At 35.8% G+C, this 17,790-nt stretch overlaps 2 protein-coding genes across 3 annotated transcripts in view; one reads left to right on the top strand and one right to left on the bottom strand.

The window, feature by feature from the left end:
- The window catches only part of LOC131694310 (putative uncharacterized protein DDB_G0271606), a 356,903-nt gene that overhangs the window by 27,281 nt on the left and 311,832 nt on the right, over nucleotides 1-17,790 (bottom strand). The gene's annotated exons all lie outside the window — the stretch shown is intronic.
- On the top strand, nucleotides 4,119-5,203 carry LOC131694316 (uncharacterized). The gene is made up of 4 exons (XM_058982958.1): nucleotides 4,119-4,338; nucleotides 4,619-4,710; nucleotides 4,776-4,920; nucleotides 4,986-5,203. Exons 1-4 carry the CDS (start codon nucleotides 4,173-4,175, stop codon nucleotides 5,114-5,116), a joined length of 534 nt encoding a protein of 177 aa, XP_058838941.1. The 5' UTR covers nucleotides 4,119-4,172; the 3' UTR covers nucleotides 5,117-5,203.

Here is a 17,790-nt window from a genome sequence, read left to right as displayed (position 1 = left end):
CCGTAGATGTCAAAGAATTTGGTGCATTTTTTCAAGTTCAATTGCAATATTCTAGTCTGACTGGACATTGCAAACTCAATTATCACATGGCTACAATTCAGCGTGCTGAGTATAATTCATGTGATCTTTGTGAATTCGATTACGGAACTTCATATCATTTGATATGTAACTGCCCAGCAGTCATGCAATTACGTCTCCGAATTTTTGGTTCTTCATATATAGATGAACCTATGTACAGAGAGCTGAAACTCAAGGATATAGTATTGATCCTAACCCAGTGTGGTAAAGAGCTATAGTTTAAGCCATATTTGAATAACAAAACCTCTTCGGGGGTGTTGTCCTTCTGTCACCTCAATATCCCCTCGAGGGTGTTGATATATCCTCTCACTGTTTAAATAAAAATTCCAAATCCCTCCGGGGGTTGGAAGTTTTATTCCTGCTATTGTAGCACCTGCAGATCATTCAGCATTCTTCGGGGGTGCAAAATGCTCTTTTTTAATTATTCTGTGTCATTATTTTCCTTATCCCTAACCTTACCACTTCCCCAATTCCTACCATAAGGAAAATGATGATAAGGCAGATCATTGCCAGGGCCAAATCTCCGATCAACATAGGGGACCTTGCCATTTGAGCCAATCGCTACCTATTCCTGATTCCTGATAGTATTCGGACACTTTATTAATTCTGTAGTAATGGTCTAGTGTTCAGATTTGGAAAGTTCTAACAGCGATTTGCTTGGAAAATACCTATGTTGTAGTAGAATTTTTTTTGTCTTAATATGATTAGTAAAAAGTTGTGGTAAATGGAAAACGAGAACAAAAAGATGGATTGGTAATGTCAGAGACATAACCGCACTTAAATTTTTCCCTTCTAACTTGTGCCGTAAATTGTCATTGGAAAGTTAAAGTAGGTCGTTTGGGATGATTTTTTTTTCAAATTTAGTAAAAAAATCTCAATAGTTATTTACCAAATTCGAAAAAATACCATCGCATTCACTGTTATGAAATCTTCAAGCAATTTAAAACAATAAATATTTTCTCCAGGACGATATTTGTGAGGACTGCTATAACCTTAATAATATTATTTACTACAAAAAAACTAGAACTGAACCACCCCTGAAAGAAATTATTTTCCCCAGTCGATCGAATCAGAGTGTAGTGTGCTGAATACTCGTTATTCAAAACACAGATCCAAATATGTTTCAAATGAAGCAATAAACAGAATGTCAACATATATCAGTTTCAAAGATCGAAACAAAGCTGTTTGACATAATAAATCAAAACGCTGGGGATATAATTGTTTCCATTCCAATTCCACATTGAAACTCCTATATAAAAACCCACGCTGCTGAATATGCCCTATGGAATTTGATCGATGTAAAGAACTCATGCTTGCAAATCTGTGATGAAAATTAAAACCATTCTTGGTCCCTCTAATATTACTTAATTTTCTCTCACACCAAAATCTCTAACTAATTCCATCCTTTAAGTAAGCACAAATCATGTTGAGTCCACCCGTGCTTTAGAAATACCTACAAAAGCATGTTATCAGCCCTAGTGATAAAACGTATCAAGTATATTCGAAATGTGAAACGTGTGTGCCAACAGGTTCATTACCGTAAGCACCTACAAATCACCAATAGCAATTTGACAATAGAAAAATAAATTATTTTTGCAGTGTGCTGATCTAAATCCAAAACCAACTTTCCAATTTAATTTTGCATATCATAGAGTGTGAACGACTCGATTCATACCGTAGCATTACTATGCGCATTGGTTTCAAATCGCGCGCGTTATAAGCTTTGCACACAGCAAAAAACGAGTACAAATTCGAACATGGTGTGACAGTTATCAACACTGTCGGCAATGGAGATTAGACCGAATGCTGCCAGTGCTGTCAGTTCACTTGCCATAAAATTAGTATGTAAGAAAATTTTTGAATTAAAAAGTAACGTAGGTTGAATAGGCGATAGCAGTGAAATAAATTGCCCGTTTCCCAGTCAAACCGTTGAGTAAACAAGATCGGAATTAGAAAGCTTTTCTATCGTATAATATGGTATCCCGAAGTGTTATTAGTGCGTACAGTCTTCTGTTGCTTTATTTCCCACTCATGATTGTCGGTTCGGCTCGGTGGTGCATCCGTATGTTGCTTGTCTGTGAACCCGATAAAACGAAGTGCGCCGGAAACCATGATCCTGCCTCAACATGGTGTTTAACCGCTTGTTGTACCATCCGAACGTTATAGCCATGATGTTGCTCGTTTAGCAGCCAGGCGACGAATGATACAAACGAACACGCGACACTTCTATTTATAATTTCACGAATTTGATTAAGTCTCTCAGGTTCCACAACCCCCATATTGACGGCTAACAACGCTAGCTCGCTTGGTCGAATAGTACGGACCAATCATGTTGCAGATAATTACTGCTTTCTCAAAATCCATAAATTTTGTTATTTGCACTAACTGTTCATTCTACTTCCAAAAATTGATTCTGTGCACACCCATGTAGAAAACCCGTGTTTGCATGTTCCCGGACAAAAGTTTTATCTAGCGATACTAAAAGGAGCCCGGCAAATTCAAGATTGTTTTTGGCGCTGCACAAGTAGATCGATGTTGAGGGCGGACATATCGTAATTGGTAAATCGATTCCCTTGTATGCAGCTCACCTGGGTTCGAATCCCAACCCCGCACATAGGGTTAGAGATTTTTCTAAGCCGAAGAGGCGAATGAAATTAAGGTTAAAACTTCTATAATCAAAATAAATTAAAAAAATAGCTCGATGTTGGAATTAAATGCGACTTAGGATGTCAGGCCAGTGTCAGGTTTTCCAAGCGAGTGTAGGAATAATTTCGTTTTCTCGTTTTCCATCTTGCCCAACTTTTTAAAGACTGCATGTATCTATCTAGGCGAATCTTTCACCACCGAATCACGTGTGTTTTACAGATAATTCGCTATCACAACATTTCAAATCAGACCAATAGATGATGATTCTACATGCTACAGAATGAATAATGTGTCCGAATTTTAAGTAAAGTAAACTTCATTTATTTTATGGTTGCTGTGAGTCGCGAAGCGTATACAAGTAGCTTTATTGACAGAAAGTGTCGTAAAATAATGTTCAATTGATGATACGATTGAGAAGTTTCATTCTTTTGGAATAAACTTGATTTGAAATATTTTTTAAATATCTCTAGGTTTGAGACTAAAATTAAGGACATTGCAGGTAAAATAAAGGACGCTTCCCAAACTCGTCGATATTAAGGACATGTTCTTTAATATAAGGGCGGTTAGTAACTCTATTTTAACCCAGTTCCAGCCCACACTAACACTAATAGAAAGCGTAAATCATGAAAAATAAATTCCTAATGGACAGGGGCGCATCCAGAAAAAAAAATTTCGGGAAGAGTCCGAATTTTCGATTTTAAAATGAAAATTGTGCAATTCGTAATACGTATTACGAATCTTATTTAATGAATACCAGTTTCGCTAGTCAATTTTTCCTTGGAATGATTTTGAGTTTGAAACTAATATAAAATTTAAACTCATTTAAATTTTTCAGCAAATAAAATAATTTTTGAGGGGGTACGGACTTCCAAGACCCTCCCCTTGGATCCGCCACTGCTAATGGAATAGTTTTTACTACTTATTCATTTTGGTTGAAAATGAACAAATTTTTGAAAATTAACTAATTTTTTTACAGACTACTACACATAGACTTCCATCTATCGACATCCCTTCAGCTAGACAGTTCAAAATAATATTGCGGTGCAATAGTTCCAACGGATTCTCATTCAAGTATTTATTTGCATTCCTTTATTCATTTATTTATTTAGGAAGATTATCGATAAACCGCCAAAGATTTGTCATACGTAGAAAACAGCCCCTCTTCGTTTCGCAACTGATACTGAACATTACCTAGCAATAATCAAAAACAAAAAGCTCTCGCGACGATTCAAGCCCATTAAAATGAATTCAATAAAATTGCGCGAAATAAAAACGTGTTCCCTGCTCTATCTCAAATTGATTTGCGCGCACACTTAACTTGCCTGATACTGGATTCTGTTTCCATGCCTACACCAGTGTGTCTGACAGTATTGTAGATGAGTTGCTCGAGAGCAGTAGCAGACGTTATCAGCTATTTTTTTTGTAGTGCAATAGTTTTAGGCGGAAAAATGACTACTAATTCTAGAAGTAGTTCTCTTTTCGACTGTCTGCTCAGTCCCAGACTGTATGGCGTCCTCGTGGGTCTCATGAGCCTGTGGGCGATGCTTGCTTCCATTTCGGCGTCGGTGTATCTACTGATGAAATACGACGATGCGAGCGAGCTACCGGAGAGTTGTGAGTATTTTAGGGAGAAACGCACATTTTGATAATCGATGATAAAAAAAAAATTGATTTGTCATCAACACGAGCGAATTTGTTGGTTTTAAAATCATGCTTACTTTGTGCTAATCAATGTAACGGAAAAAAATCTATGCGAATGAATTATGTACATCTGAATCAGAGATAAGAATAAACCGGCGATAGTTTTGTTTGTAAACAAATGCTCATGCCATCGTAATTTCCGGTTCGACATGAGCTCGTTTCGAGTTACATACTTATTCTCGATTTCTTTTAGTGAAACCATACTACCAGTATGCGACTGTCTATGTTGTCGCAGTCCTAATAGGGATCATAATCGTCGTAGTTTATCTGTTCGGCATTTACAAAGTACGTTCCAGAATCGTTGTATCACAGAACGAATGTAAATACGCTAATCATTACTCTGATTTCAGGCAAACGAGCACTGTATGATGCCGTTCTTAGTGCTACTCGTGGCGGACTTTTTGGGCTACATTGCATCTGAAGTGCTGCTGAGAGCTCACAAAGACAAGCAACCGGAGCAGAATCAACGATGGAAGAAGAATCTTTTTGACACTGGTAGGTTCCTTGCTGCAAAGGTTGCATTTGATTGCATGGCTTAAGTTTACAAATCTTTTTTTCAGCCATTTTCTTATGCATTTTTGCCACCGTGACCTATCTTTATCGAATTTTCAAGCGCAAAAGGCATCTCAAGGAGCATAGGTTGGGTGGTTATCAGAGCATTTCAGACAGCGCAGAGAACATAGCGATGTAGCTGGCGAAAGAACTTATTATTTATTGAAATAATTGTTAGGAAATTTTATTATCACTCATTGATTTGTTTCAAACGGAATAATGTTGTAGTGAGCGAAAAATCAATTTCCTTTTTCGTGTATGTAATTCCCTGTCTTCTGTCAAGCACGCCGTCTTTTCCATCTTTGAAAACGAAAAAAGCAGATTTTCACACTACAATCTTAATGAAAATCATTTAATGTATTCTGGAAATTACTTCAGTATTCATTTTCATGAAGAAAAAACTGTTATTTTTTCGTTTTCAAAGATGGCTACTTCGACTTTCTCAGTTGAACCTTAATAACCTGATCAACATGTCAGGTGCAGCAAATGGGTACCCCAGCAGTCTGAGGATTTTCTAGCTCTACAGCATTTGATTAATGATAATATGGTCAAGTCTTCTATCTGTCACGTTAAAAGTTTGCGCATATTTCATAAGATAAGTCTGCAAAAACGATAAAACCAGATTCTATCACAATTGCACATTATTAAGGTCTGCAAACCACACATTTTTTCTACAGAACGTTATATTCTACCATGAACGGTATTCGCTTTATAGTCATTTTGATACGTCTATCACGTTACACAATTTTTGCAGTGAGTTTGGAGGTTGCCCAACTAAAGCTGTACGCACACGAGGCGATACGACACACGCCACAAAAATATTCGCTATGGATTTGGTTCTAGCTATTCCAACGCGGCGTTGGAATAGGTAGAATGACGCCTGTTTAACAGCAACAATCCTAGAATTTTATTTTAAATTAGAAATTTCGGATATATGAAGTGGTTTCCATTGAACCCTATTTCCAAGTCGATGTCAACCATTTTTATTTTAGGCATGTAATGTTTTAGACTAATGCAAAATTAGTACAATGGCATAGTTTTGTCACTTGCCATTCGATTGCCGAAATAAATAACGAACGATTATAATGCACAATGTTTTAAATGCCGCTTTCGTGCTCAAAATTAATAGCGTCTTAGGCTGTTCACTAGGGTGGGACAAAAAATAGATTCCAGCTCCGAGCAACTTTTTGGGTACCATTTGGGTCCTAGAAAATCTGTGCAAATTCTTAGCTTGATCCCTGAAACTATATTTTTGCGCCCGTCGTTTAAAGTTTACATGGGATTTTATATGGAAAAATTAACTTTCACAAAATAATTCCTCCAGGAGTCGCCCATTGCATCCTAAAAATAAACCGTTATGTGGCTTTTGTAGGAAATTTAACAAAGAAACAAAGTCTCGAAAACTACGAAACGATCTGACGCTTGAGAAAAAAGTTATTAAGCTGAAACCAATTGATGGTCTGACGATTGATAAAATATTCATTTTTCCTAGCACCACTGTTGTTGGTTGTCCAATTATATGCAATTTTGTTTTGGTCTTCTCTTAATGTGTCTAAATCAATAATCTATACTGTTTGGCCACTTCGTAAGGGTTTTGAGGGATTAATTGGGGCTTTTTTGTATATAATTAGAAAAAGTTAAAAAATTTGTATATAATTCGATAGTCAGCAGCAGTGATGCTATGAAAAGTGAAATTTTCATCAATCATCAGGGCATCAATCGGTTTTTTCTTAATAACTTTTTCCACAAGCATCAGATCGTTTCATGGTCTTCTAAACTTTATTTCCTTGACAAATTTCCTATAAAAATCAGACATCTATTTATTTTTAGGAGGTAACGGGCGACTCTTGGAAGAATTAATTTGCAAAAGACGTTTTCCCCATACGAAATCCCATATAAACTTTAAACCGTGGGCGCAAAAATATAGTTTCACCGATCAAACTAAAAATTTGCAGAGTTGTTCTGGGAGCTAAATGGGACCCAAAAAGTTACTCGGAGCGAAATTTAATTTTTTTCATATAACCATGTCCCACTCTACTGTTCACCTTAGAAGTATGATTTGTTTGGAGAAGTTGTTTCCTTGTGCTTCTAAGGGAATACACAATTCAGTGATTAATTGTAAGTGAAACACAAAATCAAAATTACTCTTTTCAATGGTAATTTTCATAGAGACTTTAAGTCTTCAGTAAAGTTGTACTTTGTGTTACTGCAAACAAAATTTCTAAAAGCATTGTATAAATAGCTTTAAAAGTTCTCAAGTTATGGATTCTTTCATGTGGCAGACCCCTTTAACCCACCTACTTCTCCTAAGTTTTTATTGGATTTCTAGTTAGCGTTGACATATAAATACGAATTCATTCTTTTAATCAACTCTTATGAATGTTTTGAGTACAACTAGCGCAAGAAAATATGTGAATTTATCAATTACTTATTAGTTATAAACAATACAAACTCGAAAATCTAGTTTTTTTTACATTAATGTCGGCTGTACCTGAACATAAAGTCCTAGAGATCCAAAACATTTTTGCAAGTATCTCAAACATTGAGCTAAGTAATAGATTATTTACAGAATTTTTCGAAGATCATTTTTTTCGAAAAAAAAGTATCAAAATATGTAAAAATGGAGTTTACTACTATGTTGGTCTATAAAAGATTCTGAGAGACAGGGATAACCTCTCAACTAGCATGCAAATAGATTATGTGGTTTTCGAGGTCGCTGATCACGATTCTGAGAACAGAATTTGAAAATTCAAAAATGGTAGCCATTTTTTTACGAAATTTGCGAATTTTGTTACAATTAGCATAAAACTCGATTATCGAGATTTTTAGGGTCGCTGATTACGATTCTGATTTCAGAATTCGATAATTCAAAATGGCGCTATCAAAACGGCAAATATTTAGCGAATTTATTTTGAATTTTACATTTTGGACATCAGAATCAAAATCAGTTACCCCGAAAGCCCCCTTGTAAGATGTTTTAGGCCAATATAAAGAAAACATGAAATGTTGCGAAGCATAATCATTATATTGGATCCGCCATTTTTAATTTTATATTTCCGACGTCAAAATCAGAATCAGTGACCCCAAAAACGTATACAGGGTGTTTGGTTTATGGTTAAGAATCTCTCGAGGGATGATTGTCTGTCATATTTGGAGAAAAAATCGTTCTACACATACCATCAAATCTCAACCGCTACTAAGTTATTGAACTTTTTGTGTTAAAAACCTAGTTGTCTTAAAATAGCTCTAACTCAAAAAGCCTACTTTGTATTACAAATCTTTTAGATCCATTAGATTAGGTGAAAAAATTTCCCATTGAATGATGTCCTCACATGTTTCTAATGAGGCTAAGTAACCTTTTCACAGTAATTTATTTAAAATTTAACAATTTTGATCGATTTTTCGTTCATTTCGCGAAAATCTTAATATTTAGCATCACCATTTTAATAATTCAAATTGTTAGTCTTGAAGAGCTGCATATTTTTTCTTTGATATGATACACTTATCGTTTCTTGTTTTCATGTCTTTGGGTTATTGAACTTTGATATGTTTATCTCATTTACCCTAATACTAGCTCTTATAGAAAAAATTGTACTTATTGTACCTTTTCTTGTTTTTATTCGAAAGCCAGAAAAATTTTGCAGAGAAAAATGTATCAATACCATTCAGTTAAGTGCATTTACTGTTCTTTACGAAGTTAATTAAAATAATAAATAATAAACATCACCATTATTATCATGGAATGAATAAATCTCAGCAAGTTCTACAATTTTTTCTTTAACTCCATTCAATTATCTCTTTTGGTTTTGAAGCAAAACCATTTTTATTACCTCGTTTCATATGAAAAAACTACGATTTCGAACTCACTACATTTAGGTTATGCTGTTTTAACTATTAAATTGCAGTGAAATGAAAAGCGATAGGGATAAAGAGTCGAATAACAAGTTATAGAGAATGTTAAGAGGCACTAAATGAACAACGAGTAACGATAAATTTAGTTAAATAATATTTAGAATAATTACAAAACTCTCCAAAAAAGCTGATTTCGAGTTATTTTACTAGTAAAAAGTCATTTAGTACACTTAACTAAAAACATTTGTACATACACTGAGAAGAAATTTTCTCAACTTTTCAAAGAAGCCTTTAAAATAACGATATAAAGTATATTATTTAGATTAGAGTCTCTTAAGCACATAAAAGTCGATTACAAAAGTTTAGTGAAGGCATTACAAAGAAACGAGAAGAGATAGGAATATGATGGTGAAGAACAAATTATGAATCGTTCTACAACCCAACTTTTGTATAATAAATATTGCTATAATCATAATTCATTATTTTGAAAAAATTAACAAATACCTCATCAAAAACACCAATTTTTAACTACTTTACGACTAAAAGTTAATTAAAACTAATTAATTGAAATATATGAGAACTCCAATCAATAGGAAATTTTCTCACCTTTTCAATGGAACTAAAAGATTTAAAATACGAAGTATACTTTTCGAGTTAGAGGGTATTTTAAGATAAATAAGTTTTTTACACATTAAGTTCAATAACTCTGTAACGGTTGAGATTTGATGGTATGTGTAGAACGTTTTTTTTCCAAATATGACAGTCAATCACCCCTCGAGAGGTTCTTAATCATGAACCAAACACCCTGTATATAGCTAACAACGGTATTGCCAATAAAAAAATTCGCATCGCGAAGGGTTACACCTAGTTTGATAACTTTATTAGCAATTCTCTAACGTTCTTCGTATATTCTGAAAAGTTGTTTGTTGTGTTAAAACACGTATGTTTGCAATTTTTCGTGGTTTCAGCAGTGCTAAAACTTTGCGGGAGTAACTATTCTTCTATCAAATCGACGAAAGAAAAAAGTTTTTTTTTTGCGGATTTTTCAATTAACACGGTAATTTTGAATTAACTCAGGTTTTACGCACTTTTTTAATTAACACAATTTTTTAAGCGGATTTTTGAATCAGAGCGATTTTTTACGCGCACGTATGCCCAGCGTAAAAAACCTGAGTGTAGTTATTACACCTGTTTTGTGGATAGGAGAAATGAACCCATCCAACCAATTAACCCAGATCCTCACGATCACGCGGTAGATTGCTGCATATAGCCGGTCACTTCCAACTTTTAGAAGTTCGACAAGGTTTTCATTTCACAGCCAATAATTGATTCGAATTTGAAATCGTTAAATGTGCATTTAAATGTATTTTATTTTTCCACAAACGGCTATTTCGAGATGTTGGCGAAAATTAACCGGAAAATTAAATTTTCATAAGCAATATTTAATATATGATGTGTACACACTGATATCTCCTAGCGTGTATGGCTTGTGTGATAAGTAAGTTGAATTAACAAGAATGACGTCAAGGAAATCTGAAACGAATACTGATAACGATCGCAAGCAAGTTTTGCGTCTCATCCTGCGCTATTGTTTCGCGTCCAAAAAAATAACCTATACCGGTAAAATGTCGTTGGGTGGATCACGTCTATGTTTCCATTTTTCCATTCATCCTTTTAAATATCAGTTGATGTAAAACTAATCGGAAATTACAAAATTTTTGTGAACTCTAGGGAAACATCTCAATATTTGGATTTAAAGTTTCGCCAAGGAACTATTTTGCATTGTCTATGTTCAGAAATCAATAAAATAAATTTTTTTATCAATCCAATAGAGTAGTTCTAGATGAACTGACGAACAAATGTTTTTTATGTTCGTTATCTTTTATTCATACACGACTCAAATATAGTTTTAAACTAATTCACCGCTTACGCGCTGATACGGCCCATTGCTCAAATGTTTAAAAGCTTCGTTCGTTTATTTTCAATTTCGAAGTCAACAACACTGAAACAACAAATCTGTTCCTCATTGCCATTAGTAGCACCTCCACCTCACCCTTTCCAACGACGTAGCCACGACAGTCACGGAAAACGTTATCTTACAGAGAGTGGGATCTATACTCACATCGTTGGGCCTAACAACACATTTTCCATTAATTTTGAACTTTTCATTTATTCATGACCGTGACAGCAACCTGAAAGTTGACCCGACACGGTAACGTTTGCTGTGTGGCTTCTTTCTGGCAATCGTCTTCTTATGCTAAACAGTCAATTGCGTCTAGGATTTAGTTACATTTTTTTATTCCATTGTCAACATGCCTTGCCCAAATGTACAGTCTTGGTAGAAAACAGATATTCATGTTAGGTTACGTGAATCAATTCCGCAATTTGAATCAAAAACATTCATTACAACACAAAATTAGAATTATACGACATACATTATCTAATCAATATCCGTACTGTGAGAAGGCTCACTGTTTATAGTTATTTGCTGTGTTGAATGACCCCAAAACGAAGGAGTGCTGGTAAATGTAGATGGAAAAAGCTTTTTGTACGTCAAGTCCCTACTACCCACTGCCCCTAGCAGAACGATGGGGTGGGAGCCTCGCGAGAACCGAAACAGTGGGGAGAGAGTTTTGAACGCGTGACACATGCTGAAATGTGTCAGCGAATCTTTTCTTTATCTACCTCCATCTATCATCTGGATTTCCAGAGATCGCTAGCAGAAGATAGAGTAAGATACCTGTTTTATTTCTTTTATTAGTGATCATCTTTTCGCTAGGTTCTGTTATATACTTGACTTAACATATGGTCGGTGTTAAGTCAGACCGGACTAAGTGACAAAATATTGATATCGAGAAAAACGAGTTTAAAGTTTCAATCGCAGCATCCTTTACATTATGATTGGAAATTTATTTTTACCATAAATATTGTTTATTGTTACATATTTCAAATCTGACAAAAGTCGAATGGACCTGACGATATTCTTTATCCAGAGCTATCATTATCTCATTTTTTGATGTTTTGCGACTTAGTCCGGTCTGACTTAACACCGACCATATGTGAAATACTCTAATTTTCAATCCTATAGAGTGTAGCATTCAACAGATCTTATGCTTCAAATCACAGAATAAAATAATTATGATTAGAAAAGGGAAAAGTCCAAAAAAGAAACAGGCACCCTAGAACCAGGTAATAATATATGTCGTGTCGCGCAACAAATGTTGACCGAAAAAGATATTTCACATCGAATGTTTGCAAAACTGCTTGTTTTCTTTTTGTAAGCTGCAACCTATTTGTGCACTCGGACCATATGTTGCAATATATGGCCGCATATGAGGAATGATGCATAGAAACTAACACCAACACCACATCAGAAGTCAAACAAACTGATGCACTTTTGCTCGTAAATTTGAAAACAGTAAATTAACTACCCGCACAAAATTGCAGCTTTGCGCAGCCAGCACAGACTCGTCGGTGTATAAAGAACAAACCAAACAGACGCAAACAAATATGGTAGGTGCCTGCGTAGAATGAATAGACAAAATAGACAAACACATCAACGCGAGGCCCAAGTAGAAGTAAACATTTGTATTTTGTATCTGCATGCACTGGCTGTAGAATGGATTAGGTTTCACGAATTATTAGCTACTGCGGCACAGACATGGTAAGCTTTCAAAACCCAAATATATGTATTTAAAAGCTGGATTTAATCCCTATAAAATCAAGAATCTTAATTAACTTTTTAAAGTGGTGTATTCTTTCGAATAGTAGTCATGGTAGATAGCACTCAAACAGATCGGAGGGTTGGACGAAACAAGAGTCTGATCATATGACTAAACTTTGCCGAAACATCGTTGCTTATGTTAGTAGATTTATGATGCTTCATTTACCTTCGTACGAGTGTTCTTAAATATTTGGTGCATAGTGATACACTTATAGCGCTATCTATTGAATCACTAAGGGAACAATTGATCACTTCAAGGCTCAAGACACCCTGCAAGAATGTTAGTAAAAATAAAAATATTCCTGGTGTGCGCATATCATGAAATTTGTTATGATTAACTCTGTCTGCGTGTGATTCGAATAAAACCCAAATGAAACTAATAAACAAGCAAATCGCTTGATTAACTTGTGAATCTTGCTTCTGATCATGCAAAAATATTTCCGGTAAAACTATCGAGCTCTTTGAAAACTGCTTTTGCAAAAATGATCATTCGTCACACACTTGTGCACCGAATATTTCCATGTTATTTGAAGTTGAGCCGCCATTTTCCAGTCTCCTTGACAGGGCCGTCTTAAGCCCACTAAGTTGCCTCTATCATTGATCAGCTGGAAATAGATGTTTAGTGGCATGGTTCTCCATGCAACTCTAAGACTTTTTCAAATTTGAGCCAATTAAGCAAACAATTAAGTTTGAATGGGAAAATTTATGATTTATGAAGAAAATACATGGTTATGGATACCACCCCGGTGGCATTATACACGACAGTTGATTTGAATTGATCTGAACATTTATTGGCATGGGACTCTCATGCGCAGGATTACCAAAAAAGCAACATTGTTGGAAACCCTAAGGTAGAGTTATTAATGAGTTTCGATCAAAGATTCCCAAAAAGAGATATAATGTGATGGCAATTGGAAAGATATCAGGAAAAGGAAATTTAAGATTAGAAACAAAAGATTAAGGTGGATTCCACAAACAAAGTACGAAGTTTAGCATCTCTTGAATATTTTAACAGCACGCTTTTCACATTTTCAATCTGAACTTGTCAATATTGAGACTGTTGTACATCAACAATTGCCAAACCTTGTTAATATATAAGCGAACGTTGCTAATTTAGAGAATTAAGCAAAATAAAGTATCGTACACACTCAATTTGGCTCGATAATTTCCCAACAGCTGTGTAGTCAGCAAATTTAGAAACTGATATCTCAGTAAAGTGAGATTAGTTTGCTGATTTTCGGTGAAATGTTTTCCGAGTCTCAGCACTCAAACGTCACTTTTACTGAGATCTCTGTAAAAAATAATGTTGCAATTCTGAATAAACAGAGAAACGAGTATTTATCGTTGATTTTGACCGTTGTTGAAATTGTGTGTTTCGTTTCGAACTGAGCTAATCGAAGTTGGATATACATTTGCCAAGGATTAGTAGTCGAGGTTACTGGGATTTTTTAAGATGGAAAACACAAGCCATCCTTCGTAAGGAAACTTTACTTTGCGTTCATCGTTTGACCGTAGCCTAAGGTTTCGAATTTACCATATAAAATTTACACTATTACCCAACAAATAAATAATAATAATAAATAATGCAATTTAAGATTTAAATCATTTTATTTCAGATGGTTTCTCTATTATCAGGCAAAATTATAATTGGTGACTCAATTTGTTATTCAAGCTCATTTTCAAACGCTTTTGGGATATTACGACTTCAAGAGGATAGGGCGCCGCGCTGTGTCGCCTAACTGGACAAAACCTAAAAAAGTTATTTCAGTTTTGTCATAATTTAACATGTGAATACGATGATTAGAATTTTTTTAAATAATAAATCTAGAGATCAACTGTTCGATTTTTACAAAACTTCAAAGGTGAAATGGATGGTGTAAACTGTAAAAAACTGTATTCAAACAACTGTTATTCAAATAAATATATTTTTTTAGTTAACATTTCGATTTGAATCAAGTTCGCTTCATTTAAAAGATTTTTGGTTGGGCCTATGTTTACAGTCGAGACAAGCCATTCTTCTAGCTCAGATATGCGGAATATTTAATAGATTGTGCATTAAATAAAAGTAATATAATGTTGAAAGTGTTTGTCGTTTTTTGCAACACTTCGGAAAGATGGTTTTTACTGCAGTGTACTAAATTAGAGTACTTTCCGGAAATGAATATTTTGTTTTAACTGTTTTTTTCAAGTAGGTATAAAAATCGTGATTTTTTACAAGTCTGAAGAAGACGCATGGTAGTGTTTCAAGTGGATAGGTTCGCAAGGTAATTTTGTAAATATCTTTCAGAATTACCAACAATTCAAAAATGTCAATTCTCTTAAAAAGTAACTATAATTAATTTTTGAAAATGAAATTTTTGAACCACCAAAATGCCAAAATAAAGTCGAAAAAAACTGAATTTCAAATATGAATTCCGCGTCACAAAATTACTGTAAGGTAAATTTTTATAGAATTCGGACAACTTTTGAAGTTATGTCCGTCTGTTGCATAGAGGGTGATTACTGTGCAACGTGAGGCGAATAACATTGTCCCTCAATCTCTAGACAAGTGAGAGTGTTCGACAAGCTTCCGACCACAATTCGTATCGGCCGATTGCAGTGCTATCCCGCAACTGGAAGTTGTTCGTGGAAAACATTCTATTCCGCATCGAAGATTGGGTCAAAACAAACGGCTTTCTGTCAATTAACAAAGAGCAGATAGCGTCAGTGTTCTTGGATATTAGGGGTAGTTCTGAACCAGTTTCATTAAACGTTTTCTTAGAATAGCTGCACCAGCATGATCATTCACTGATTTTAAACTTTTTGCTGAACTTGTTGTCGGAAAAACACATTCATTTTTGTATGGTGATTCATCGACACCAGGACTTAGCTACATGGGTGTTCCCTAGGGGTCATGTCCTAGCCCCCCTACTCTACAACTTTTACGTGAAAGACATTGAAAGTTGTCTTGCAAATTCCTACAAGCTAAGGAAACTGGAGGATGACGAAGTTGCCTCTGAATTCTCTACGGAGAGCACTGAGCTAGTCGTGCTTTCATGAAAGCGTGAACCAGCGCAACTATTGATGGATCAAACTATTGTTCAGGTTATGAAGTTACATATCTCAAGGTCTGGTTCGACTCCAAAGGTATCTAGAGATGCCACATTAAGTATCTGAAACAGACCTGCCTATCAACTTTCTTCGTACAATAACTGGGACATGGTAGGGTGACCACCCAGAAGACCCGATTAGGTTGTACCAAACAACGATATTGTCGGTGATGAGTACGAGCTTTTCTGGTTTCGCTGCACTGCGAACATTCATTTTATCAAACTGGAGAAAATTCAGTATCGTTGTTTGTGCATTGCCGTGGGTTTCATGCTTTTGGCCCACACAATGAGTTTCAAAGTGCTGCCGACTATTTTTCTGCTGAAAAGTCGACTTTGGGATATCTAATTGTATCTGATTGTTAATTTCACAAGCCTTGTTGAGCTTAATTCTCGGATCCTGTTTATCTCCCCGTACTTCGACTACATGTCACAGAATAACAATTCTTCTACATATAATCCCCACCACGTTTATCTTCCAGATACTTCTGATTCAACTGTATTCTTCGATATAACCTCGCTGGAAGAGTTTCGTGGAATTTTGGATCATATACGCCCGCAAGTGACCCCAAATATTTTTTTAAATAAATTCCACGAAGTCTGCTACAATAAAATGTTCTACACTGAGGGAACAAATCTCGACGGGTTTACCGGCTTCGGTATCTTCAATGAAAATATCAATGTTTCACTTAAGCTCAATGATCCTGCATCAGTCTACGTCGCAGAACTAGCTGCTGATCAGTACACTCTTGGGGTCATTGATACTTTGCCCACAGATCATTACTTCATCGTTTCGGATAGCCTTAGTGCTATTGAAGCTATTTGCTCGACGAAACCGGTCAAGTGCTCCTCGTATTTTCAGGGCACTTTATTTAAAAATCGTATCAGATAACACTTTAGCAAGGGGACGCATTGCTCCATTCTGGGCAATGACGAGGCTTATTCCTTAGCCAAGGAGAGCTCCTTAGAAGGTGAAATCTACTAAAGACCAATCCGCTTTAACGATTTTTTCTTTGTGTCCCAACAGAGGTCACTCAAAAGTTGGCAGACTTCATGGAGTAACGGGAAGCTTTGCTACATTCTATTATCCCGAAGGTGTCGACGAAACCTTGGTTTAATGTGAGTCGAGATTTCATTCGTGTTATGTTTCGGATCGTGTGAAATCATTACACGTTGGATGCGCATCTTCGGACTTGTGGAAAGGATCTTTGCGCTTGTGGGGATGGTTATTACGACATCTAGCATATTGTATGGACAGGTGGCGAATATTGTGGCGCCAGGTCTTAGTTACTGGATTCCCTTCGGGCCCGAGGAAGATCACCCAACGTTCCGGTTCGGGATGTAATGGCAAACCGGGATCTTCCTTATACGTCCACCTCATCCAACTCTTCCTGAAAACAATCAATATACAAATATAGCCCTTCTTTTTTCTCGTTCTCAGAAGTCCTCTCTACTGCCCTTGTTTGTTTTCTTATACGTGTTGCCAGTTTTAAAATAGTCAGAAAAGCTCTAGAGTAGAAGAGTGGAAAAAAATATGTTAAAAACCTATTCTGGTTAACAGACCATGTTGAATTCTACTATTTAGCTTTTCGATTTTTTCGAATCAAGGTGTATCTTGTCTTTTTGCTGGTTACTTTATTTTCTGCTTAGCAGCAAATGGTGTCGTCACGCCATTCGATGCGATTTATACACCTGTCAATTCCAAAATGAAGAGCTACTACGTATATGGCATCTCTATACCATTTGTATTGAACTGACATAAGCCACATCTCAGCGGGCATACAAATTATGGGCCCCACTGGCATTGAACTTGTTCTGCTCGTTTTGCTCGAAGATCGATTTTCCCTAGTCAGACACCGTACGGACGCATGACTCAATTTTTAGACATTTGTTAAAAAGCGAAAATATTGGACAGCTAATTGAAGAAATGTGTTGTTTTGAACTTGTCGGTGAATAACGAAAAATTTTACACCATGGTGCAACAACAAATTAAACGAACTCGACCATAAAAAAATGGTGTCGAATGAAATCGATTCTGTTTCTTGTGGATCGACCCTAACGTGACGTTTTAGATGTTGGTTTTGAAATCAAGGCGGCGTAGCAGTTACCTGAGAGCTACTAAATCGGGGTTCGTTCGTAGCCTACTATGAT

The sequence above is a fragment of the Topomyia yanbarensis genome, chromosome 3 (genome assembly GCF_030247195.1).
Source record: "Topomyia yanbarensis strain Yona2022 chromosome 3, ASM3024719v1, whole genome shotgun sequence".
NCBI lineage: Eukaryota > Metazoa > Arthropoda > Insecta > Diptera > Culicidae > Topomyia > Topomyia yanbarensis.
Note: the sequence above shows the minus strand (reverse complement) of the source record. Positions and strands in the feature narration are given on the sequence as shown.